This window comes from Salmo salar, chromosome 02, assembly GCF_965601325.2.
Source record: "Salmo salar chromosome 02, fSalSal1, whole genome shotgun sequence".
Classification (NCBI taxonomy): domain Eukaryota; kingdom Metazoa; phylum Chordata; class Actinopteri; order Salmoniformes; family Salmonidae; genus Salmo; species Salmo salar.
This window is the reverse complement of record NC_138292.1, coordinates 65,761,287-65,787,351: the sequence shown is the minus strand read 5'-3', so window position 1 is coordinate 65,787,351 and position 26,065 is coordinate 65,761,287. Positions and strand designations below refer to the sequence as shown.

The 26,065-nt window shown below is 43.0% G+C and overlaps 4 protein-coding genes across 4 annotated transcripts; all 4 read left to right on the top strand.

Moving 5' to 3' along the window:
- The first annotated feature begins 10,072 nt into the window (after positions 1–10,072).
- On the top strand, positions 10,073–12,251 carry LOC106590059 (ferredoxin-2, mitochondrial). Its single transcript, XM_014180575.3, has 5 exons — positions 10,073–10,264; positions 10,821–10,872; positions 11,132–11,238; positions 11,602–11,689; positions 11,854–12,251. The coding sequence occupies exons 1-5, from the start codon at positions 10,087–10,089 to the stop codon at positions 12,008–12,010; spliced, it is 582 nt and encodes a 193-aa protein (XP_014036050.1). The 5' UTR covers positions 10,073–10,086; the 3' UTR covers positions 12,011–12,251.
- Positions 12,252–14,259: 2,008 nt separating this feature from the next.
- LOC145864208 (uncharacterized) lies at positions 14,260–18,159 on the top strand. The gene is made up of 3 exons (XM_082969361.1): positions 14,260–14,601; positions 16,578–16,666; positions 16,744–18,159. The coding sequence occupies exons 2-3, from the start codon at positions 16,592–16,594 to the stop codon at positions 18,157–18,159; spliced, it is 1,491 nt and encodes a 496-aa protein (XP_082825487.1). The 5' UTR covers positions 14,260–14,601; positions 16,578–16,591.
- Positions 18,160–18,226: 67 nt separating this feature from the next.
- On the top strand, positions 18,227–21,689 carry LOC106590237 (GATA-type zinc finger protein 1-like). The gene is made up of 3 exons (XM_082969999.1): positions 18,227–18,474; positions 18,992–19,085; positions 20,860–21,689. Exons 1-3 carry the CDS (start codon positions 18,435–18,437, stop codon positions 20,993–20,995), a joined length of 270 nt encoding a protein of 89 aa, XP_082826125.1. The 5' UTR covers positions 18,227–18,434; the 3' UTR covers positions 20,996–21,689.
- A 1,308-nt stretch (positions 21,690–22,997) lies between these two features.
- LOC106590051 (forkhead box protein D5-A) lies at positions 22,998–25,353 on the top strand. Its single transcript, XM_014180563.3, has one exon. The coding sequence runs from the start codon at positions 23,171–23,173 to the stop codon at positions 24,173–24,175; it is 1,005 nt and encodes a 334-aa protein (XP_014036038.2). The 5' UTR covers positions 22,998–23,170; the 3' UTR covers positions 24,176–25,353.
- Positions 25,354–26,065: the final 712 nt, after the last annotated feature.

Below are 26,065 nucleotides of genomic sequence, written 5' to 3'. Positions count from 1 at the left end.
CATAAAGTGAAGAAGTAGCAGTGAAATCCTTCTTTCATTGTTGTGCCTTAAAACTCCACATCTATGACTGTCAGGAAAGCAGAAGATCCAATTGAAAGGTAGGAAGTGAATATGCTTTTCTTTAGCCTGTCAGTGTCCAGCCTTTACCAATAGTTTCCCTACTGCTGGTTCCTACCATTGAAATAGTATTATTCTTTTGTTCCTCTGTCTAGCATGACTGCCCGTTGTTGGAGACGGCAGTAAGGAACATAGCTGTGGTTTGGAGAGGAAGAAACCATAGATTTCTTCCAAATGGCACCCTATTCCCTACATAGCGCACTTATTTTTTTTACCAGAGCCCCGTTAAAAGTTGTGCACTATATATGGAATAGGGCACCATTTGGGATGAAACCCATAATCCATAGTGAGTTGGGCACGCAGGTAAAACAATGTCAGAAAAAAGGAGCAAAGACAGACAGACAGAGCGGACCGCACACGTACTAACGTAACACCAAGGAGCGGGTGAGTTTGTTGTTATGTGAAGATGGGAGACTATTGCCAAGTTGGCGAGTGTGCTCATGCAACCGGGTCCAGTCCAGGCAGTGTGTGTTGGTTTAGCTGTGTGTGTCAATGTTGGATATCCAACCCTCTCTCTCTTCTGAATGCAATATGGGGTCTGGTGGTTAGGAAAATGGTGGTCAGCTGAAAAATCGTACTGTTGTTGGGAGGAATTGTTCTAGTTCGCACTTGCTGGGGCGAACACTTCATTGGGTCAACCAGTTTGCAGAAATGAGAGATGATTTACAGCCTGTTTTTCTCCTTTCATGATTCCCCCTGATTAATGCGTGCCGACTTATAAATCAGTTACCTATGCAGCTTTTTAGAGGTTGCTTAAAAACTTCAGTCTTAAAACATTCAATGGTATTACAGGAACACATAGTACCATTATGAACCCATATATTTGTAGACTACAGCCTCATGTGAAGTGAAACAGGACCCAGTTCATCATGGTGTTAACACTTTGTAATCCCTATGGAACTTTCTATCCAATGTCTCACAGGCCTCCAGTCTGAACCTTGACTAGGCAGACTAGGTTAACTGGGGTCACCAAACGTCCCTGAAAACAGATCAAGACATAACCCCCCCACTCCCCATAACTCCCCCAAACTCACCACCTCAACTAGGGGTCACCAAACGTCCCTGAAACAGTTCGAGACCGGACACCCACTCCCTATCCACCCCCAAAACCCCAACTCATCACCCCTCCAACTCCACTAAGTTATCATCCCCCCTACCTTTCAACACTACGAAGATATCCCGTCCCCAAGCCGCTCCTCCCCAGAGAGACCATCAATCATCCTGCTGTCATGACAACAGGGGAGGGCCCTGGGCTGGCTGATACTCCCAGGGTGTATCTGTGTTCTGTGTGTCAGACTGGGTAAAGTGATTGACAGGTCAGTGATTGTGACAGCTTTTCAGGTCATTCCACACACAAGGCATGGAAAGTATAGCACAGACCATACAGTAAAGATATCTCTGAATCATCACATCAATGTCACAATGCCACAGAGATCAGGAAGATGTTAATTGCCATAACAATCAAAACCTGCAGAAAGCACAGGCACGATTCACACACACCATCAAAATGTCACAACCAGTGTGCAAATGTCTCAGGGAAATCACACATCATCAACTCTAGGCTCAAGCTATCAAACAAATCAAGAAACAATTAGTCAAACTTATCAAACAGTCCAAAGCTTAATTCAGATGTATTTTACATTTTAGCCATTTAGCAGATGCTCTTATCCAGAACGACATACAGGAGCAATTAGGGTTAAGTGCCTTGTTCAAGGGCACATCAACAGATGTTTCACCTAGTCGGTTCGGGGATTCGAACCAGCGACCTTTCGGTTACTAGGCCAATGCTCTTAACCGATAGGCTACTCACCAAAATCCTGTGTTTTATCTTTTTCAGTTTAATTTCACAGATATTCTTGCGTTCCCATGCTGACACAGGCTTTTAGGGCATAGGGACACATAGTAACCTGTTCTTTATTACTTATGTAGCTTGGACAGGTTGAGGTTTGTGTGTCATCTGAACGATCTGAAAGAGAAAGGAGTCCCGATACTGCTTGTCTTGCGCAAGTCTACATTCACTCAGGCATACACAGAGCAGTTGCAAACATGAGATAAAGATGATATGATGAGACGACATGAAATATTGTGTTCAGAAGACGTGTTCTGACAAAACGCTCTCTTTCAGAGGCCATCAAATATCCCAGGATGACAGGATGACAGGATGACGCAAAGTGGTGTGGATGACCATAATATCATTAGTAGATATTTGAATATCAAACGTCTTCGATAACACATGCACACACACACACACACAGGCAAGCACGCACGTGCACGCACACACACACACAGGCACGCACGTGCACGCACACACACCAACCACAATCGAGTGTATAGAGTTTCATGTTTCAAGTTGTATTAGTCATGTGTAGAGAAACCCATAGGAAGAGTCTGCTAACATACAGCCTGTCCTGGGTGGAAAGACCCGGGAATATCAGAGTATCAGAACACAGCCCCAGGCAGAACTGGACTTCTCAGAGGGGAGTTGCAGTGGAGCATGACGACTCCACTAACCTAACATGCCCAGGCCACCGCTGAGGAGGAAAGGTAAACCCAGGCCTGCCTCTGGGGAGAGAGAGGGGGAGAATGTACACTGGTGTGTGAACGTGTGTGCGAGTGTGTCTGTGTGTGAGCGTGTGTTTGAGCTTGAAGTAAGACAAGCATAGCTTTCCCATCGGAGGACATTCAACCCAATGCTGAGAAACCAAGGGAGAGCTGAGATAATATTGACACACTTATGCGCTCACACACACACACTCAAGTCACCACAAGAATGGCAAGAGGGGACAGGCTTGCAGCTAGAGGACATTTCATCTGCAGGTCATGTGTGTAACAGTTTAACAGCCCTACACCCACCACACCCTTACAGAGCCGCAGCTGACGACCCGAGGGCTCAAGGATGCACCGGGATGGGACACTTCCTGGTCCCTAATGGAATCCACAGGCACACAGGTGAAGACTCCCTGGATGCTAACATTAACTGAGAAACCGTTCATGTTCATCCCCCTAATTTTTTATGGTTTACTATTCTTGTGAGGACTTTTGGCACACACACACACACACACACACACACACACACACACACACACACACACACACACACACACACACACACACACACACACACACACACACACACACACACACACACACACACACACACACACACACTTCAGCGAGGATCAGACCTGGGTATATATAGTATTTCAAATACTTTAGCTGCACATGATTGAGCTAGCCTGGCTGGAGGAATGGAAGCAATGGAAAAGTCCCAAAAGGGAAAACTCTGCCCATCTATGATCTGGAAACTCCAGACAGGCTCAAGCCAGTGCTAAAAGTATTTGAAAGATTTCAAATATTATTTGAACCCAGATCCGATCCTAATCAAATCAAATTAAATTGTATTTGTCACATGCGCCAAATACAACAGGTGAAATGCTTACTTACAAGCCCTTAACCAACAATGCAGTTCAAGAAATAGAGTTTACTGAAGTAAAAAAATCTAATCAAATCAAAAAGGAACACAAGAAAATGGCATAACAAATACACAGGGGGTACCAGTACCGAGTCAATGTGCGGGGGTACAGGTTAGTCAAGTGTAACAGTAAAGCTTCCGTCCCTCTCCTCACCCCTACCTGGGCTCGAACCAGGGACCCTCTGCACACATCGACAACAGCCTCCTACAAAGCATCGTTACCCATCGCTCCACAAAAGCCACGGCCCTGGCAGAGCAAGGGGAACAACTACTTCAAGGTCTCAGAGTGAGTGACGTCACCAATTGAAACGCTATTAGCACGCACCACCGCTAACTAGCTAGCCATTTCACATCGGTTACACAAGGTAATTTGTAAAGTGACTATGAATAGATAATAAACAGCGAGTAGCAGCAGTGTAAATACAGAGGGGGGGTTCAATGTAAATAGTCCGGACGGCCATTTTATGAATTGTTCAGCAGTCTTATGGCTTGGGGGTAGAAGCTGTTAAGGAGCCTTTTGGTCCAAGACTTGGCTCTCCAGTACTGCTTGCCGTGCGGTAGCAGAGAGAACAGTCTATTACTTGGGTGACTGGAGTCTTTGACAATTTTTTGGGCCTCTACTTTTTGGCCTGGTCTATGTGGTTGAAGGATGAATGAACAGGAAGAGGAACCACGCTAGCCATCAGAGCTGAAGTCGCCCACCCTTGCATAGGCCCCGGCGGCCTTGACTGACTAAATCCCTTCCCTGAAGAAGAAAGAATTACCTCTATGATATTTTATAGTGACCCGACAGACTCACAGTAGAGGAACTCTATAAAGCCATATTGGGGCTGGTACTGTATATTACCCTAGGTTTAAGACTGACTTGGGGCTGGTACTGTATATTACTCTAGGTTTAAGACTGACATGGGGTCTGTACTGTATATTACCCTAGGTTTAAGACTGACTTGGGGTCTGTACTGTATATTACCCTAGGTTTAAGACTGACTTGGGGTCTGTACTGTATATTACCCTAGGTTTAAGACTGACTTGGGGTCTTTACTGTATATTACTCTAGATTTAAGACTGACTTGGGGTCTGTACTGTATATTACCCTAGGTTTAAGACTGACTTGGGGTCTTTACTGTATATTACCCTAGGTGTAAGAATGACTTGGGGTCTGTACTGTATATTACCCTAGGTTTAAGACTGACTTGGGGTCTGTACTGTATATTACTCTAGGTTTAAGACTGACATGGGGTCTGTACTGTATATTACCCTAGGTTTAAGACTGACTTGGGGTCTGTACTGTATATTACCCTAGGTTTAAGACTGACTTGGGGTCTGTACTGTATATTACTCTAGGTTTAAGACTGACATGGGGTCTGTACTGTATATTACCCTAGGTTTAAGACTGACTTGGGGTCTGTACTGTATATTACCCTAGGTTTAAGACTGACTTGGGGTCTGTACTGTATATTACCCTAGGTTTAAGACTGACTTGGGGTCTTTACTGCATATTACTCTAGGTTTAAGACTGACTTGGGGTCTTTACTGTATATTACCCTAGGTTTAAGACTGACTTGGGGTCTGTACTGTATATTACCCTAGGTTTAAGACTGACTTGGGGTCTTTACTGTATATTACCCTAGGTTTAAGACTGACTTGGGGTCTGTACTGTATATTACCCTAGGTTTAAGACTGACTTGGGGTCTTTACTGTATATTACCCTAGGTTTAAGACTGACATGGGGCATATGGACAGATCATGATAAAGCACCAGAGTTCTTACACTAGAGGGCGACGTTTTATGGGGATGTATATCACATCTCACATGTCAACAAGAATGCCCCACTGTGGAGTTTTTACTGCTATGAAAGCTGTGTGTGTGTGTGTGTGTGTGTGTGTGTGTGTGTGTGTGTGTGTGTGTGTGTGTGTGTGTGTGTGTGTGTGTGTGTGTGTGTGTGTGTGTGTGTGTTGCATTGCGACCCAGGGTGCAGAAGAGGAGTTTAGGACCCCACCTCTAGACTCCAGTCAAAACATAATCTTTGTCTCTTCATCGTCCAGTGACCTCAGTCAAACACAGTCCCCCTCACTGCCTGCCTGGATCAGAAAGGCCCTAGCCCGAGATATTAGAGAAAGTAGGAGATAGGAGTCCCATTGGGTAATGAATGGAGCGACGTACAACGCCCCACCCAGCAGACTGTCGACCAATCACGTTCACGTTGTCATGCTGCGTCACGCAGTTGGTAAGCTAATCGTCATGCAATCCCTTCTCAAAGTCAGGTTATGAGTCTATTTTCCTTGAAAGTACATAATATCATGATTCCAAAGCTATACGATATTACATAGAACAAGTTCATTATCTCACATCTTCTTATTCACAAAATGCATGCTAATGTTGTGTTTATGAGCTAGCGCCCAATTGACCCCCAGTCACTTTTCTTCTTCTTTTGTATCATGGCGTTTGCACATTTTGTTTGTGCATGCCGCCACCTACTGTGCGGTAGTGTGTGGTCGATCATGTAGCCTACGTTTTGTGATACAAAAATAAAAAATGCACCACCAACTAACATCTACAGTGGCAAGAAAAAGTATGTGAACCCTTTGGAATTACCTGTACTTCTGCGTAAATTGGTCATAAAATTTGATCTGATCTTCATCTAAGTCACAACAATAGACAAACACAGTCTGCTTAAAATAATAACCCACAAACAATTCTACGTTTTCATATCATTATTGAACACACCGTGTAAACATTCCCAGTGTAGGGTGGGAAAAGTATGTGAACCCTTGGATTTAATAACTGGTTGACCCTCCTTTGGCAGCAATAACCTCAGCCAAACATTTTCTGTAGTTGCGGATTAGACCTGCACAACGGTCAGGAGGAATTTTGGACCATTCCTCTTTACAAAACTGTTTCAGTTCAGCAATACTCTCGGGATGTCTGGTGTGAACCGCTCTTTTGAGGTCATGCCACAGCATCTCAATCAGGTTGAGGTCAGGACTCTGAATGGGCCACTCCAGAAGGCGTATCTTCTTCTGTTGTTGATTTACTTATGTGTTTTGGGTCGTTGTCCTGTTGAATCACCCAACTTCTGTTGAGCTTCAATTGGCGGACAGATTGTCTTATATTCTCCTGCAAAATGTCTTGATAAACTTGGGAATTCATTTTTCCGTTGATGATAGTAAGCTGTCCAGGCCCTGAGGCAGCAAAGCAGCTTCAAATTATGATACTCCCTTCACCATACTTTACAGTTGGGATGAGGTTTTGATGTTGGTGTGATGTGCCTTTTTTTCTCCACAGATAGTGTTGTGTGTTCCTTCCAAACACCTCAACTTTAGTTTCATCTGTCCACATAATATTTTGCCAGTAGTGCTGTGGAACATCCAGATGCTCTTTTGCGAACTTCAGATGTGCAGCAATGGGTTTTTTTGGACAGCAGTGGCTTCTTCCGTGGTGTCCTCCCATGAACACCATTCTTGTTTATTGTTTTACGTATTGTAGACTCGTCAACAGAGATGTTAGCATGTTCCAGAGATTTCTGTCAGTCTTTAGCTGACACTCTAGGATTCTTCTTAACCTCATTGAGCATTCTGCTCTGTGCTCTTGCAGTCTTCTTTGCAGGACGCCACTCCTAGGGAGAGTAGCAACAGTGCTGAGCTTTTTCCATTTATAGACAATTTGTCTTACGGTGGACTGATGAACATCAAGGCTTTTAGAGATACTTTTGTAACCCTTTCCAGCTTTATGCAAGTCAACATTTCTTAATCTTGGGTCTTCGGAGATTTATTTTGTTGGAGGCATGGTTCACATCAGGCAATGCTTCTTATGAATAGCAAACTCCAATTTTGTGAGTGTTTTTTAAAGGGCAGGGCAGCTCTAACCAACATCTCCAATCTCGTCTCATTGATTGGACTCCACCTTAGCTGACTCCTGACTCCAATTAGGTTTTGGAGAAGTCATTAGCCTAGGTGTTCGCATATTTTTCCCAACCTACACTGTGAATGTTTAAATGATGTATTCAATATAGACAAGAAAAATACAATACTTTGTGTGTTACACCTCAACACTTAAAGCCACCCCATTAATCACTCCGTTCAAAGGCACCTTTTTCCGGAGAGCAAAGGTCACAGGTCTTGTCCCTAAGCACGTGACGAGAAGTGCTCGCTCCCTCTGGACGGAAAAACCATGAAAATCATCACAAGTCCACTTTGTGCTACCTTCACCGATTTAACAGTACCCAACTTAATTTCTACCCAGCCTGAGACTACATATGGATCAGTCAAAAGGCAGGGATCGAATTTCTCTAGAAGTGTCACTCCCACTGGGCCCAACCCAGCTAGCAAAGAGGAAGCGGCCCGGAACTGATTGAATCGGCCCGGAATCGGGTGTCGGACTCGGAATCAAAATGAATGACTGCCCAGAATCGGCCCAAGTACATCGGGCCGTTTCCGTCTACCGGAATTCAGCCGACTTTGCCGGCATCTTACCAGAATCCCCCAGAAGCGGCCCAATGCAAATTTAAGTAAATGTATACAAAATTACCCAATTTAGTCATTTTAAATATGACTATTATACATTTTATACATACAAATGATTACCCATCCACCCCAAAAAAACTGTGTCAGAGGAAACACTGTACACCTGGTGACCGTGCATGTGCCTGGCCCGCCACAGGAGCACGATGGGACAAGGACATCCCGGCCAGCCAAACCTTCCCCTAACTCAGATGACACTGGGACAATTGCGCGTCGTCTCATGGGTCTCCCGGTTGCAGCCAGCATGGGTATCAAACCAGCATCAGCAGCAACACGCAGTGTCTTAGACCGCTGCGCCACTCAGGAGGCTCCATCCACAAAGTTTTAATGCTTATCAATTGCCTTGCACAAAGTATCAAAATACTAAAATACTACTTAAACAGGACTCTTAAAGAATTGTATTTTTGGATCACAGAAACATTAACAAAATATGGAAAAATGAATAAAGAGAGAGAGAGAGTAGCCCCAATCGGCCCGAGCCCCAAGTAATACATTTGGGCCAGATAACTCACACCAGAATCGGCCAGAGCTCAATTCCCACATCCTAGCCATAAGTAATACTGCCGAAGGCGGTCCAGACGTCGGCCGAGTCTGACTCTCATCGGCCCAGATCCACTGTGCTAGCTGGGAAATCATCAGGTTCAATTTCTGAGCCATCAGAGCTATCACAGACAGCAGAATAGGGTTTGTACTTGGCGCCATTCTTCCACAACACACATCTTCCCACTGCACTTGGCTCCTTCTTCCTCTCTGTCCATAACCACGTCGATCCGTTCACCACACTCATGCCGCGCCTTCATCCGCTGTACTGCTTGCAGAACACCCACTGATGGCCTTTTTCTTCTGTTCCATCTCTGGCCTTTCCATGCTCCCAAAACGTGCCACAGTTATCAGCCAGGTCTCCTCCTCGTCATCCATTTTGGCAAACAATCCAATTTCACCACCGAGTTTCAGTTGCCGGTTAACAGCCGGCAACTATTCCCTCCTTGAAGGAGAGGTCTCCTTGTCCTAGAATCGTCCAGAATGCACCAGGCAGCCCATTGACGATGTATGGGCACCGTACACAATGGCAGTTAATACGATTCCAATCGAGTTTCCCATCTCCTTAAAATTATCAATTCAATTCAATTTAAGGGCTTTATTGGCATGGGAAGCATATGTTAACATTGCCAAAGCAAGTGAAATAGATCATAAACAAAAGTGAAATAAACAATAAAAATGTACAGTAAACATTACACTCACAGAAGTTCCAAAAGAATAAAGACATTTCAAATGTCATATTATGTGTATATACAGTGCAAATGTATATATGTGCAAATGTTTTTTTCGAATTCTTTGTGAATCTGTGTTATCTGAGGGAAATATGTGTCTCTAATATGTCTCTGACCACCCCTACACATGCATGGCTAGGCCTAACTCAATGTATGTTTAATTTAATTTTCATTTAAAAAAAATCTTCAACCTGAACTGAAAAGACAAAAGATAATGTTGTTTGTACCGGTAAAACCCCAACAACATAAAACAATAGAGCTCGAATTTGACGCTTGCAGTATTTCATATTTCCTTCGTTAACATGAATTAAGGTATCAGTACGTGCACACCTTGTTAGTGGCACAACATGGGGGTACATCCACATAGGATGAAGTAACCTACTTCTTCTTTGATATTTTTGTATTTATTTAACCTTTATTTAACTATATACAGACATTACAGATACACAGACATTGCAGACGAGACAAGATCAAATGTTTATTGGTTGGTACACAAAGATTGAGATAAAAAAAAGCACCAGAATCACGTTCTCTTTAGAATTTATAATAAAGGCATTACAAGTCACACTAAAAATGGTTATAGGTCGATAAATGTGTGTTGCAACAGCGCTCTCTGCCGCTCAAATAACTGAAGACAGTCAAAACATGCGTGTGTCATTGCTACTTTTTTATTGGCTGCTTTCATTCACGTGATCAAAACATAATCATGGCGGTCTCCGCTGGAGTCCGGTCGAGCGTGGGGCTGACTTTGAGACTTTCTAGAGTTATACCAGATTGTAGCACATGTCCTTTCAACAGGTTGAATACTTATTTGAATGGTATAGCTAAGTCGTCGAATGTTGATCGTTTTCGGACGTTGAACCGACACTTGCAGACATCCAAGGGTGAGTTGGTCGGTTGCTAACTTAAGAAGCTACACTTGGATTGCTATCTAACGTTAGCTAATTATTCAGCTTCCATCAAACCAATTCATGTATATCAATTTAGTGCTAGACAGCTGCTAACAAGTTAGTTATGTCTACGAACATCGTAACTAGGTACTATTAGTAAGGATCCCGAGTGGCGCAGCGGTCTAGAGCACCTCGTTTCAATGCTTGAGGCGTCACTACAGACACCCTGGTTCGATTCCAGGCTGTATCACAACCGTCCGATGTTGGCCGGTGTCGGCCGTCATTGTAAATAATAATTTGTTTTTAACTTACTTGCCTAGTTAAATAAAGGTTACATACTTTTTTTTTTTAAATTGCACCCACATTTTGAATAACATAGCAAGACAATCATGGCATCTGTTGCTAAGAATGTTTGATAAGTTGTGTAACTGATCTCCAAAGCTGCTAATTCTCTGTAACTAAGTTGGTCTCGAAGTCCTACAGTAAGTCAGACAATCCGTAAGAGGATCTGGAACTGAATGTCAACTATGTCTCTATTTTATTTGTGAAGGTCTGTATCAAAGTGAGGTGGGTGCAAGTGCAGAAGACCCCCAAGAAGATGTGTAAGTAACTACTCAGCCAGTGCATCATTTAGCTAGCTAATTGATTGTTAGCTATTTATGTCTTTGCCCTTTTGACTCCATTACAGTACGTAAATGGTCAGGTTAGTAACCCTAACCCTTAAGCAGACAAACTCAAGGGGATATATACATACTTTGTTACTGATTTGCCTTAATGTCATTTGAGTGCATCATGCATTTGTCACTTGCATTGTCATTTGTGAACTATGAGTTTTTAATATTGTTTTTGGTCTGCTCTTAGGGTGAATGTGGTGTACATAGATAGATCAGGAAAGAGGATTCCAGTGAAGGCTAAAGTGGGAGACAATGCAATGTACCTGGCCCATAGGCACAACATTGAACTGGAAGGTGAGTGCTAATAGGGTTTGTGACGACGTCCTGAGAGAATTCAGGTCAAAACTTGGTGATTGATTTCTCCACTATTGTATTAATGAACACTATTTTTATTTATTTAACCTTTATTTAACTAGGCAAGTCAAATTCTTATATTACAATGACTGCCTACACCGGCCAAACCCGGATGGCGCTGGGCCAATTGTGCACCGCCCTATGGGACTCCCAATCACGGCCGGTTGTGATACAGCCTGGATTCGAAACAGGGTGTCTGTAGTGACGCCTCTAGCACTGAGACACACTGCCTTAGACCGCTGCGCCACTCGAGAGCCACACTTACATCTTGCTTCTTTCTCCCTGTCCATGTGTGATTTTAAGGAGCTTGCGAGGCGTCACTAGCTTGCTCAACGTGCCACGTGTATGTGAACAGAGACCATGTCGGCAAGCTACCAGAGCCTGACGAAAGGTATGTTTTATTAGAAGATATGCCATAGTCCATGAGAGCTCATGTCATTGCCCTTGTCAAATAAACACATAAAATAAAAACCCAAACTTTCTTCATTGTCAACAAGATTGACTCTTATAATGCAATGCAAATCAATGGCTTCAATTTGATTCTTCTCATCCCAGAGAGGATGACATGCTGGACATGGCCCCAGCGCTACAGGAGAACTCCAGACTTGGCTGTCAGATCATCCTCACCCAGGAGCTGGAGGGCATCGAGCTGACCCTGCCTAAGGTCACCAGGAACTTCTACGTGGACGGCCATGTTCCCAAACCACACTGAGGACACTACACTCCACACTAGCACCCTACTTAGTGTGAAGCAATGTATTGGGCATGGATGCTAAGTAGTATGGATGTTTCACTCCACACTGGCACCCTACTTAGTGTGAAGCAACGTATTGGGCATGCATTCTAAGTAGTATGCTAGTATGGATGTTGGAACACGGCCCCTCAGGACTGAGTCGTAAGAGAGAGAGTTGCATTCTTTGAACTGCCGGCAGGTATAAAGAGGTGAGCTGGGATAGAGGAGGCTTGAAGGATCCCCCCCAAGTCAAGAATGCTCTTACATATCCACATGACTGTGTGACCGTAGACAAAAGCTATATACCAGTCACTGGCTGCATTTAGACAGCGCCCCTGATGGGATTGGTCAAAAGACCAATTAGTGAAAAAAATATCAGATGGGCTGCCTGTGTAAACGCAGCCTCTGAAGTGTGTTGTATTTGGCTCACACTGAAAGTAATGCTGATTGTGGAAGAGTTGGATGGTTTTCAGCATTCATGTATAAATATGTCATGTGTATAGAAGAGTTCTCAGGCCAAGACTGAGATGTCTATCAAACCATTCGACGTCCCAAACAGTTCTTTGTTTCATAGTAACCCGAGTCAGCATTTCAGAAAGGCCTGTCGTCATTGCTATGCAAAGGACAACTTTGTGTCCTTGAATAGAACATTCCATGTTACAACTCACTTATAAAAGGTCAACATACACACATCTCAGGTGGAGCTTCCAAATAGTCATCCGTCTCTACAATAGCAGCACTCACATACAGCTAATTAACAGTATGTAATGTGTACGTATACATGGCTTTCACCATTATATCTACTTATGGCAAGTTTCTAGGAATTTTACTGTTGTGGGCATGTGGTGTCTAGTCAAGACCTTAACAAGCCCCTCCACAACACTGAAAGCCCTTTCCCTACATCAAGCCTGTCAGGAATCATTAACCGTCTCTCATGTAGCACTTTTGCAGTATGTTTTGTAAGCAGAGGGCAGCTTGAGATCGAACGGAAAGGGTTGAATATGTTAGATAACTGATGACGCCAAGGAGATACTTGGGCTGCATTCACACAGGCAGCCTCATTTTGATATTTTTTTCCAATCACAGATCTTTGCACATCAAAGCTGATCTGATTGGTCAAAATGCAGCCTAAACCATTTTACACTGACAGGTGCATTTTGTCCAATTCCCAAGTCATTTCTGTTTCTGTCCATCCATACCCAGTAATGATTTGCCTTGTCATTTCACCGTTAGTAGTCTCATAACTGTCCATAAAAAAAAACACCTGTATCCAGTATTAGTTGGCTCCTTTACGAACCTGGAATGCTTTCACTTGTACTGTAATTCATTTGTCTAACATACGCACAACACATGTAGGTGTATTATGTATATATGGTATATCTCAAAGTTTGCAAGTCTATTTTAGATTTGTGCAATAAAAATACCAAAAGTTTGTACTAGTCTGTCTTAAGCCCTATGCTTTTTAAAAATCACACTGAAGGAAATTGAACACCACAAGTGCAGTATTCAATACCAGTCCTTGAGAGCAGTTTAAATCCTCAAAACCCAGGAAATGGAAATCAATTAGCAATATACAAGGTTCAAGAAAACCACCTCTGTCCCTTTGAGGACTGACTTTGAATACCACTGCTAAAATGGCTGCGTTTTAGGCAGCCCAATTCAGATATTTTTACAACGAATTGGTCTTTTGATCCATCTTTTCCCGAGCTGATCTGATGGGTCAAAACACCAATTAGCGAAAAATTATCAGAATTGGGCTGCCTGTCTAAACAGCCAATGTGTCACTGCTAAATACTGATACATTGTATTTGTTTTGTGTGGGAGATCATTTTAAATGGTCCAAGATAAAACATCGCAAGTCAAACTCAACACTAGGCCTACAATTTGTACCAAGAACCTCACTTCACGTGTTTTGTAATGGATGACTATTCTTACAAAGCATCAGTAGCCTATTTACTTGTATGTAAAAAACGTTGTATATATACAGAAGAAACCGAGGCCGACAATTCGGGAAAATCCAGAACGCAAGTCACTCATCCCACACTTTTATGTGTTTTATGCAGGCCAATCAACTTCAATCACAGACATCTGTGGCATCCTGTAGGCCTAACAACAAGTGCATTGCGGCAACGTGACTATCAATTTCCTGAAGCTAGTGATCAAATTGGGGGAAATAATTATTGTCATCTCTCTCAAGACAGATTCAGTGAGAAAACCAAGGGTGAGTCTGCATGTTGGCCCTGATCGCCTTGGTAAGAGACTGTACCGTGATCACCGGCGTGATCAGGGCATTACACAATCAAACGATCGAGCTCGATAGTTTCAATAACTATTTAATCCGATCGATCACAGGGATCTCATATAATTCGATTTTTTTATTTAAATACTTGATATTTTCTAAGGTAGGATGTGGAGATATTGTGTGGCAGAAAAGTTCGTATTCAAACGCAGCGTGCCCTCAGACTGAGCAGTGAGGTCGAGCAAGACATGTCATCCTCATTCAGAACGTCTATCAAATAGTAGAATGCAGATGGTTACGTTTTGAGGAGAAATTAATACAATTTGACAAAGTAAGTGTGTATCAATAGGCTATATCGTGTTAGTTATAATGTCATTGTAGGCTTACTCATTATTTGCTAAAGACTTTCAAAGGTTTGTTGGGCCATTAATTCTAGCTCTGCTCACGAAACTAATTTGATTTGACAGCTAATTCAGACTGTTCTATAAGTTAAAAGTAGTAGGCTACTAATAGGCTACTTTACAATCTTGTTAACTTGAATTATTATAGTATAATGAAATCAACAATCATGTGTAATAATTTATTGTAATTAGTAAGTATTTGTTTTTATTTAGGAAGTGTGTGTGTGTGTGTGTGTGTGTGTGTGTGTGTGTGTGTGTGTGTGTGTGTGTGTGATATATATATATTACACACAATCTCTCTCTCCGGTCAAAAGTTTTAAACATTTACTCATTAAGATGTTTTTCTTTATTTTTTACTATTTTCTACATTGTAGAATAAAGTGAAGACATCAACTATGAAATGACATATGGAATCATGTAGTAACCCAAAAAGTGTTAAACAAATCAAAATATATTTTATATTTGAGATTCTTCAAATAGCCACCCTTTCCCTTGATGACAGCTTTGCCCACTCTTGGCATTCTCTCAACCAGCTTCACCTGGAATGCTTTTCCAACAGTCTTGAAGGAGTTCCCACATATGCTGAGCACTTGTTGGCTGCTTTTCCTTCACTCTGCGGTCCGACTCATCCCAAACCGTCTCAATTTGGTTGAGGTCGGGTGATGCAGCACTCCATCACTCTCCTTCTTGGTCAAATAGCCCTTAAACACCCTGGAGGTGGGTTTGGGGTCATTGTCCTGTTAAACAAACGATAGAACCCCTAAGCGCAAACCAGATGGGATGGCGTACCGCTGCAGAATGCTGTGGTAGCCATTGCTGGTTAAGTGTGCCTTGAATTCTAAATAAATCACAGACCGTGTCACCAGCAAAGCACCATAACACCTCTTCCTCCATGCTTCACGGTGGGAACCACACAAGCGGAGATCATCCATTCACCTACTCTGCGTCTCACAAAGACACGGCAGTTGGAACCAAAAAACTCAAATTTGGACTCATCAGACCAAAGGACAGATTTCCACCGGTCTAATGTCCATTGCTCGTGTTTCTTGGCCCAAGCAAGTCTCTTCTTCTTATTGTTGTCCTTTAGTAGTGGTTTCTTGGCAGGAAATCGACCATGAAGACCTGATTCACGCAGTCTCCTCTGAACAGTTGATGTTGAGATGTGTCTGTTACTTGAACGCTGTGAAGCATTTATTTGGGCTGCAATCTGAGGTGCAGTTAACTCTAATGAACTTATCCTCTGCAGCAGAGGTAACTCTGGGTCTTCCTTTACTGTGGCAGTGCTCATGAGAGCCAGTTTCATCATAGCGCTTGATGGTTTTTGCGACTGCACTGAAATGTTCCGTATTGACCTTCATGTCTTCAAGTAATGATGGACTGTCGTTTCTCTTTGCTTATTTGAGCTGTTTTTGCCATAATATGGACTTAGTCTTTTACCAAATAGGACTAGCTTCTGTATACCATCCCTACCTTGTCACAACACAACTGACTGGCTCAAACGCATTAAGAAGGAAAGAAATTCCAGAAATTAACTTTTAATAAGGCACACCTGTTAATTGAAATGCATTCCAGGTGACTACGTCGTGAAACTGGTTGACAGAATGCCAAGAGTGTGCAAAGCTGTTATCAAGGCAAAATATATTTTGATTTGTTTAACACTTTTTTTTAGTTACTACATGATTCCATATGTGTTATTTCATAGTTTTGATGTCTTCACTATTAATCTACAATGTAGAAAATAGTAAAAATAAAGAAAAACCTTTGAATGAGTAGGTGTGTCCAAACTTTTGACTGGTACTGTATTCAGCTGATAACTTTAACAATAAAACATACTGTATTTACATTCAAACCTATATTGTCACTTAATAGTATATTAAACACTTTCCAATTGTTTCCTTTCCACAAGATGGGCACATCGACATGAGCACAGGAGCCACCTACAGACCAGGCAGCCAAGGGACCATGGAAGATCCGGACACCCAGGAGGGCCTGCAGGTGTGTGTGCTGTGCGTGAGGTGGGTCAATATTATCTCAGTGTGTGGTTGAGTCTTCTTTCTTTTGTTCTTCTTCAGGTGACCCAGTCCACCATCCTCTACCTCATCCAAGAAGCCACCAAGCTAGCAACTCCCACCCCTGTCCACAACCGCTCCGTAGACTCAAAGCCTAAGACTTTACCTGTATCAAATGAAAGGTCTAAAAAGGATCAAGTGTCTGTTCATAGACCTTATCCTCCTCAGCACAATTCCTCTCTCACAAGCCTTCATAACCAGCCAAAAGATGACTTAGAACAATGTAGGAGACATACAAACTCAGTCCTGCCCAGTCGTCATAGTAGCAGCAGTCCGTGGGAGTTGATGAGCCTGATCAACATGCAGTGTGAGAGACTCCTCCAGTCAGACGACCAAGAGGAGGGAACCTCAGCCAGGGCTCAGTTGGTTCCTATAGACTCTGACGATCATCCTCCTGAAGGTGTGGGGTGCAGTAAGAACACTGTCCCTGTCTGCCCCACTCTAGTCAGTACCAGAGGGGATTCTCCCCATCCTCATGTCAGGTCCAGGGGAAAGATGGGTGAGTTGGGTGGAGGTGGTTATTGCTCACCCACAAGTCCAGGTACCAGTTCTCAGACATCACCGGATGTCAATGGCAGCTACAAAACTAAAGCTGGTGTGGGAGCTTCAGACTCTGAGGTTGCAACGAACAAAGAAACAGGAGTCACATTTTGTCTTAACGGTGATGGATTGTCTGTGAGTGAAGAAAGCGGAAAGGTCCCCTGTGCCTTAGTCCAAGAAGACAACACAGTGAAGGAGGCCCGTCCTGAGGCAAAAGACGGGCTGTCAGTTAAACATCCGTCTGTGCCATATATAAACCTGTTTGGGCAACCGCTTGTCCACAAAGTAGCTACAATTAAGGATGCAGCAAGTCTGTCACCTCCCTCCATAGACACCATGACGTGCATACATCCAGGCCCAGAACAGCTGAAGCTTAACATGACCCTGGACTTCAACTCAAACATATGTTTCACCTTTGACCCCAAGGAAGACATGCCACCAGCCCCGAACTCCCCTCATAATACTATGTTGCTCATATTGAACAGTGTCGCAGGGTCTGTGATTGTGAACACAAAGTCAGTACAAGATGCCAGTTTTCCAGGTGTCAAAGCAGAGCTCAACGAAAGCTCCATGGAAGAGAACACAGACACAGCACAAGATGCCAGTGTTATTACAGACTCTCCATTGGACCTCACCCAAAGGTGTATGGACATGGAGGATGACATGGACACTATCCCCGCAACCCCGAAGTGTCCCTCTCCGTCTAACCCCATGTGGAGGTCCACCAAGGCCCCCAGGAAGCAGCTCCATCCCAGCCGGAGTGTGGATGTTGGAGACCCAGACTTCCAGGGAGTGACGTTCCGGATGCAGACGGAGCTGGACGACAGCAGGGAGCAGTGTCGCCTTCTCATCACCTCCAAGAAGTACAGGTATGGTTGATGTCAGAGTATGCTTTGCTCTTTCTCCCCATAACTCAAAAACATGTATTATATTATTCTGTTATTTAGAGTTGCCGGAGCTGCCGTAATAAAAAGTTATTATATGAAATTCAATTTCTATGTCACAAATTTCCCTATGCGGTATATTGTTGTAAAATATCTCACAATGTTCTCTACAAACAAACTGCTTTATAAAGGTGTCCTAGTGAAGAGCTCTCTAGTGGTCCGACCAGGAGGTCACTGAGAGCAGGCAGGTCCCGTTCATCCCAGAGTTCCATGAGGACCAGCAGCTCTGAAGAGAGCGACCCTTACTCCAGTGACTACCAATCTCTACCACTCTTCACCAGGAGGGGGCGCCACTACACAGAACAATACCAGCACCGTAGAAATGGGCAGAACACTGCACTCTTAGAAAAAAGGGTTCATGAGAGGTTATTTGCAGGGACTGGATGTTCTGTGTAGAACTATTTCTACTCCAGTAATCCAGGAGGGGGTACCATTACAACACAAATCAAAACACTTTAACTAGAACCATAGACAGGTGGAATACATTTGATGAAGGGGGAGTTTTAATGGAGGTATTTTGGGAAACTGCTGTGTAAACATCCTAAGACTGTAATGAGTAACGTAGTGTACAGTGTTAAGGGCAGGGTTGCAAGATCAGGTTGTGCTTTGGCACTCCCACTCACCGTGCACCTAGAAAGAAAACCGAATGAAAGAGAAGCCGCATAGTCATTGAAACATGTAACTTCCTTATTCTACAACATATTTAGGAGGATTATGGCACAAGGCCTATTTGTTTGTACTGATAGCCACTCCTTTCTCCCCATCAGAGAATAAGATCTGTGCCTCTTGCTGCACCACGAAGACTCCTCTGTGGCGAGATGCTGAGGACGGCACCCCGCTGTGTAACGCCTGTGGAATAAGGTGAGTCGCATTAAATACAGCGCATTATCAAACACATCGTCACGGCCCAGAGTTTCTCCTGGTCAGGTCACGTGGCCATGAACTCTGACCCTGTGGTTATAGTAAATGGTGACAGTGACGTAGATGGTTTGATGACCACAATGTCGCATAATCCTATGTGAGCAGAATTATGACTTGAAGGACACTTAAGGCCATCAATCAGTGTGACCTACAGTTGAAGTCAGAAGTTTACAAACACTTAGGTTGGAGTCATTAAAACTCGTTTTTCAACCGCTCCACAAATTTCTTGTTAACAAACTAACATTTTGGCAGGTCGGTTAGGACATCTACTTTGTGCATGACACAATTAATTTTTCCAACAATTGTTTACAGACAGATTATTTCACTTATAATTCACTGTATCACAATTCCAGTGGGTTAGAAGTTTACATACATTAAGTTGAATGTGCCTTTAAACAGATCGGAAAATTCCCGAAAATGATGTCATGGCTTTAGAAGCTTCTGATAGGCTAATTGACATCCTTTGAGTCAATTGGAGATGTACCTGTGGATGTATTTCAAGGCCTATCTTCAAACTCAGTGCCTCTTTGCTTGACATCATGGGAAAATCTAAATAAATCAGCCAAAATATTGTAGATCTCCACAAGTCTGGTTCATCCTTGGGAGCAATTTCCAAATGCCTGAAGGTACCACGTTCATCTGTACAAACAATAGTATGCAAGTATAAACACCATGGGACCACGCAGACGTCATACCGCTCAGGAAGGAGACACGTTCTGTCTCCTAGAGATGAACGTACTTTGGTGCGAAAAGTGCAAATCAATCAAAACAGTAAAACGAGTCCTATATCGACATAACCTGAAAGGCCACTCAGCAAGGAAGAAGCTACTGCTCCAAAACCGCCATAAAAAGCCAGACTACGGTTTGCAACTGCACATGGGGACAAAGATTGTACTTTTTGGAGAAATGTCCTCTGGTCTGATGAAACAAAAATATAACTGTTTGGCCATAATGACCATCGTTATGTTCGGAGGAAAAAGGAGGATGTTTGCAAGCCGAAGAACACCATCCGTGAAGCACGGGGTGGCAGCATCATGTTGTGGGGGTGCTTTGCTGCCGGAGGGACTGGTGCACTTCACAAAATAGATAGATATATTGAAGCAACATCTCAAGACATCAGTCAGGAAGTTAAAGCTTGGTCGCAAATGGGTCTTCCAAATGGACAATGACCCCAAGCATACTTCCAAAGTTGTGGCAAAATGTCTAAAGGACAACAAAGTCAAGGTATTGGAGTGACCATCACAAAGCCCTGACCTCAATCCCATAGAAAATGTGTGGGCAGAACTGAAAAACCATGTGCGAACAAGGAGGCCTACAACCTGACTCGGTTACACAAGCTCTGTAAGGAGGAATGGGCCAAAATTCACCCAACTTATTGTGGGAAGCTTGTGGAAGGCTACCTGAAACATTTGACCCAAGTATAATAATTTAAAGGCAATGCTACTAAATACTAATTGAGTGTATGTAAACTTCTGACCCACTGGGAATGTGATGAAAGAAATAAAAGCTGAAATAAATAATTCTCTCTACTATTATTCTGACATTTCACATTCTTAAAATCCTAACTGACCTACGACGGGGGAATATTTATTAGGATTAAATGTCAGGAATTGTGAAAAACTAAGTTTACATACACCTTAGCTAAATGCATTTAAACTTCACACTTCAACTGTATATCCCCTGTCATTCTCCTCAATGTCTACTTACTCCTCAGGTATAAGAAGTACAAAGTACGCTGTCTGCAGTGTTGGCACATCCCTAGGAAGGAGGGAAACTCCAACTCGCGCTGCTTCAAATGTGGAAACATATCACGGCTGGCTACGTCCCACCGCAAGCACTCTGCCTTGTAGGGGAAGGGAACACACTTAGGCCTTGGCATGAGGTCCTAGACACTGATACCGCACACAGTCCCCCTCCAGGTACATGTAATTGGCCACACCTCCTGACTTTGCGACTCTTGGAGTTATTTGATCATTTATTACATCACGTACTGTCATAGTGGGTCACGGTGTTGGCTGAGCCGTGGTGAGTCAGTCTGACGGGTCTGGCTGCTTTTAGCACTGTAGCGTGCGCTAGTCACTTTAGGAAGAAAGAGTTCAATAGAAGAACTGTCTCCTGCTTGGAGGCTGTGTCTGTTGACAATAGACTGTCTGTGTCTGAAATGACTCTGACAGAAGTAGTGCACTATACAGGAAATTGGGAGTCTCTGGCCAAAGGTAGTGCACTATAGGGACTAAGGACTCATGGCTCTGGCCAAAGACAGTGCCTTGCTTTACTGGGAATAGGTAGCCATTTTGGACTGTTTACTCCCCTTGTTTACTAGGCTTGACCTTGGTGCTATCCAGTTTGTATGTTACATTAAGTTCAATTAAGTTGAGTGATATATTATCTTTTGTTCTTGTTTAGTTTGTATTTGTTTTTCTATTTGGTTGTTTCTGGACAGCCCTTAGCATTAACTGGCTGGATTAGAGATGAAGCAATTCCTTATCTTGACTGTTTCCTGTAAAAAAATAAAAATAAACGTTTGTGTTAGTGTGTACTACACTTTTGGGTTTGGTGTGCATAAAATTCTTGTTAACATATCTTATCCGGTTTGTTCTCATTTTATCTCTCAACCCTCTGAATGTGTGTGTCTACAACTTGGTCCAGAATGAGGAATATGAATTGATGCGGAACTATATTCAAACTAATTTGTGAGAATTACTTCAGGGATGTTTCTATGCTTAAATCAAATGCAATTAGTGGGACTTTAAAATGTATCAAAATAAGAAAGAGGCACGTTTAATATCAGACACTGCTGCAGCAGGATTGGATACATGACCTGGCCAGTACATTATTTTGTGCCTGTAGTGAAACGGCTCTTTTCTTTTGCCGATGTGTCTTTTTCAGATCAGAAAAGCGCATAATCCATTCTGAAATAATAACCACACAGTATTTGCCATGTGTTTGGCCACCCACTTGCGTTATCGACTGATTTTGGGATCTGCTGGAAATATTGGAATTCCCATGAAGTGTTTAGTGTAGACCAGTTTTAAATAAAAATCTGACTACTGCTTGGCTTTCACATGTATAGATAAGTAGCCTATCCTAATCATAACATTTAGTTAAATAATATATTATTCGTTATAGTTGGCCATAAACAAAATGGAAAGAATGGCTAATACATTATGAATTTTTATTGATTATACAATATCGAGTTGGCTAGTGTCTTTAACACCCTTACAATGTTTATGCATAACTGCTAAGAGGCCACACGTAAAAGCGCAGCACGTGTGCACTGGCACCGAAGTAATTTTGTCCTAGCTCTCCAGTTCAGTGCTTCTTCATTCATTTCTCCTTTCAGAAAACAATACATTTTTAACCATATTTGACTCTCGAGTGAAATAAAAGCCATCATAAAAGGATGCTATGGATCGAGAGCTGGGTAGGATTTGCATTTCTTGTGGGAGACAGATTATGTTAAAATAAAGGGCTGTAGGTATTCAATAATGGTTTTACAAATGGATAAACGGGGTATATTCTTGAGTCCTGTTATCTGTTAATTGTATCGAAAACTGACAATAGTTCACCCATCAAATGATTTACAATCAGGCTTCTGATTTGAGTACAACAAAGTGTATTTTTATTGTGTATGACAACAAGCCCCAAAGACTAAGTGTAGCCTATGTCCTAATGTGCCATTGTCTGTTGGACATAAAGTTGTCTAATGGCCTATGCTTTATTTCATACGTTAGTTCTCCCCAAGATCAAAAACACGTTTGTAGGCCTAATGATTGTTGTGACTGCTTGTGATGGATGTTTACTTTAGTAAGTCTTTGTCGTAATTATTTTCAGGACTGAAGAGAAAGAGCAGCAGGAGGAGGGGGGTGAAAAGTATTTTGGTGCAGCTGGGTTTTCTTTTTTTTTGTTAATGAAAAGGCAGGAGGCAGGCCCGTCGCGTGTGTCCGCTCTGGCTGGTGTCCGACCCGAGGCTCCTCATCTCGCCTGTTGGCGCATGCAGGTGGCACCGGACCCGCGAGAGGATTATGACCCTGGAAGGAGAGCTCGAGCTCATGGAGAGGGCAGATATCGACGTGGAGGGAAAGGGGAACAAAGCTACACGGAACCAGGGGTATGTATCTTTGACCAAAGAAGACGGGGCCGATCTGGAGCAGCAAAGCGCTGCGTCCTTGTCTCCAAAACAGCCAGCGAAGGATACGGAGGATGAGGGTGACTTTACGCCAAAGTGCACAGAGAGAATCGCTGCCTCCGTGAAACCTCCGTACTCCTACATCGCTCTTATCACCATGGCAATCCTCCAGAGCCCGAAGAAAAGACTGACTCTCTCGGAGATATGTGACTTCATCAGCCAGCGCTTCACGTATTACCGGGAGAAGTTCCCCGCGTGGCAGAACTCCATCCGTCACAACTTGTCCCTCAACGACTGCTTCGTCAAAATGCCACGGGAGCCCGGTAACCCCGGGAAGGGGAACTACTGGACGTTAGACCCTATGTCGTCTCATATGTTCGAGAACGGGAGCTTCCTACGGCGGAGGAAACGTTTCAAACGGCAGAATTACCGATTTGGGATGATGGACACCCGGTGCCCGCTCGAGCGCAGCAGCTTGCTCCCTGGATTTTCCTTCTACCGGGCGAACGGGATAGGGCCGTGTCATTTTCAGGTACCCGGTTTGGAATTGTACCATCACTTGGGCATCGAACATCATTCTGTTTCTAACCAAAGCATCCCACCAGTGAGCAGCATCTTGCCCGCGCTCTCCTCACTTTTATCAAGGAATTCGAACGTTGTCCAAAAGACGTTTCTTCCACCTCCGTCTCTTAGTTTTGAGAATTTCGAAACGACGCGCCGCTCAGCCTCCACAGTGGCCCAAGCTTTGGTCCCCGGATCTTCATTTCTGTCCCCGGCCTCGCTCCATTCAATGGGCGCTCCGCATCTCTGGAGCTTTCATCCCGAGTACCACAAACTGCGCTCTCTCCCCAACTCCAGCCGCATAGCAAATGAACTCTTGCAGCAACTTGGTGACAAATAGCTTAGTCAATAGTGTTTCCTGTATTGACGTGGATTCATCAGGGGAAACCACCTTTCATAGATTTGTATCTATTCAATTAAACAAATGCTTCAAATGAAGAAAATATGTTTTGAAGATGTGTCAATTGAGTCAATTTCTAACAATATTAGTGGCCAACCAAAAAAAGATGTTTTGCAATATAAATGTTTGAGGCCTATATTTGTGTAAATAAGCACTTTAGAATTAAATGTTTTCATATGATTTATAACGACATTTGGCAATGTATCATTAATTGCAATGTTGGAAACAACACTGAATAAAAAAAAATCAAATCATAGCAAAAAACATTTTGTAATTGAACATGTCAGATTTATTATACAACTTGTCTTGATTCACTGACGCAGAACCTCTCAGAATTAGCTTAATCTCCCATATGCGCCAATCTTGCTAGTGGCAAATGTAATCTCTATACTTTGAAAATGTTATATTTTGCCTTATTTATCTTTAAGGCGATGTGTTTTTTCCTACACTGTGGAATCAATAACACACAAAATATTTGGAGCGCAAACAATGTGGAGCCCTGAAACATAAAAACACAAGTTTTCAATAACCTTTTATTTTGAAAGGTGCCTGGTCTTATTTTTGTTTAAATTGACAATATTTGGTTTGATTGACTGGCGTTATAATTTTACAAATTACCATTTGAAAATGTTTCATTCAGTAGCTTAATTTATGCTACATTTGGCCATGCCTGCGTGGCAGAAGATATCAGCTTCACCTGCTTGGGCACGCGAGTGGAAACTGTTTAAATGTGACGACGTCATTGAGTTTATTTTATTTTATTCTTCGTGTCAACGTGTGATTGATTTCCACACCAATTGTTTTTTTTGAAAAGCTGTAACGTATATGCAAGATCTCACAGTACACACACACACACATATGCCCATTCTCCATCTCTCGCTCGAGTTTCTCTGTATGCGTGTGTGTGTGTGAATCTGTGCTTGGCCTGCACCCCTACATGTGTTAGAAAGAAAGCATTCCACTGTCAAAACGAACGCCTTCGTATTATAAAGGCCTACAGTTCCAAATGCTGCACGCTAAATAAGTTATGAAACATCTGCTTGTTCTGTAGTGTTGTTACACGATTAATCCAACGCATCTAGAGAGATCCAGCCTACATTAAACATCACATTGTTATATTCAGTGTAATGTGCAGTTGTTTACTTCAATGTAGCCTATATTTGTCTGTGTCTATAGATTCTGCGTGCTGCATAGTTCGTTTTGTCTTGGACTTGGGCTATAGTGTTTACCATATGCCTGCCTCTCCGTTGCAGAAATACCCATGTCAGCATTACTACACAGCTTTACCACACTCATATTACTCACTTTAGTTGAAAGCATCAGTGGATACAGCATAGGGATACTATTAATACATACATTTGTGGATGGGGGTCATTGATTTTTGGGGATGGATGAACATGTGTTTTGGAGCATTTGATCTCCTGTTATAAATCCTAGTGTTATTGGATTGCTGAGCATCGGAACACACAAAACCTCTCCACTTTCCGTCATTGGTCATCTCTTTGAGCAGTTTGCTTTTCCTGACACACACCATCATATTGGGCTTTTAATCAATTATACCTTTTTCTCCTTACCCGTTCCCCTGCCTCTGTTTAACTGTTCTCTCTGTGTGTGTGTGTGTGTGTGTCTGTGTTTGTGCGCGCGCGTGTTTGTGCACGTGCGTGGGTGCACGTCACCCGTGCGCCCCATTTAAAACTCAACTCTGCACTGTGTTTTAAAGGCCCCTGAGCGCGCATGGCGGGCGATATGAAGGAGTGTGTATTTGGAAAAGGGGACCCCCCTCGTGGCAGCAGATGACAGTGACATATAGCAGGAGTGCCACCCAGAAGG

Bases quoted from the DNA above. Each gene is read 5' to 3' on its own strand.
- LOC106590237 (XM_082969999.1), top strand. From the start codon at position 18,435: ATGAGGACCAGCAGCTCTGAAGAGAGCGACCCTTACTCCA. The intron at 18,475-18,991 runs GTGACTACCAAT...TCTCCCCATCAG, and splicing joins AGAGAGCGACCCTTACTCCA to AGAATAAGATCTGTGCCTCT. The intron at 19,086-20,859 runs GTGAGTCGCATT...CTTACTCCTCAG, and splicing joins TGTAACGCCTGTGGAATAAG to GTATAAGAAGTACAAAGTAC.
- LOC145864208 (XM_082969361.1), top strand. From the start codon at position 16,592: ATGAGCACAGGAGCCACCTACAGACCAGGCAGCCAAGGGACCATGGAA. The intron at 16,667-16,743 runs GTGTGTGTGCTG...GTTCTTCTTCAG, and splicing joins ACACCCAGGAGGGCCTGCAG to GTGACCCAGTCCACCATCCT.
- LOC106590059 (XM_014180575.3), top strand. From the start codon at position 10,087: ATGGCGGTCTCCGCTGGAGTCCGGTCGAGCGTGGGGCTGACTTTGAGA. The intron at 11,239-11,601 runs GTGAGTGCTAAT...TGTGATTTTAAG, and splicing joins GCACAACATTGAACTGGAAG to GAGCTTGCGAGGCGTCACTA. The intron at 11,690-11,853 runs GTATGTTTTATT...TTCTCATCCCAG, and splicing joins CTACCAGAGCCTGACGAAAG to AGAGGATGACATGCTGGACA.
- LOC106590051 (XM_014180563.3), top strand. From the start codon at position 23,171: ATGACCCTGGAAGGAGAGCTCGAGCTCATGGAGAGGGCAGATATCGAC.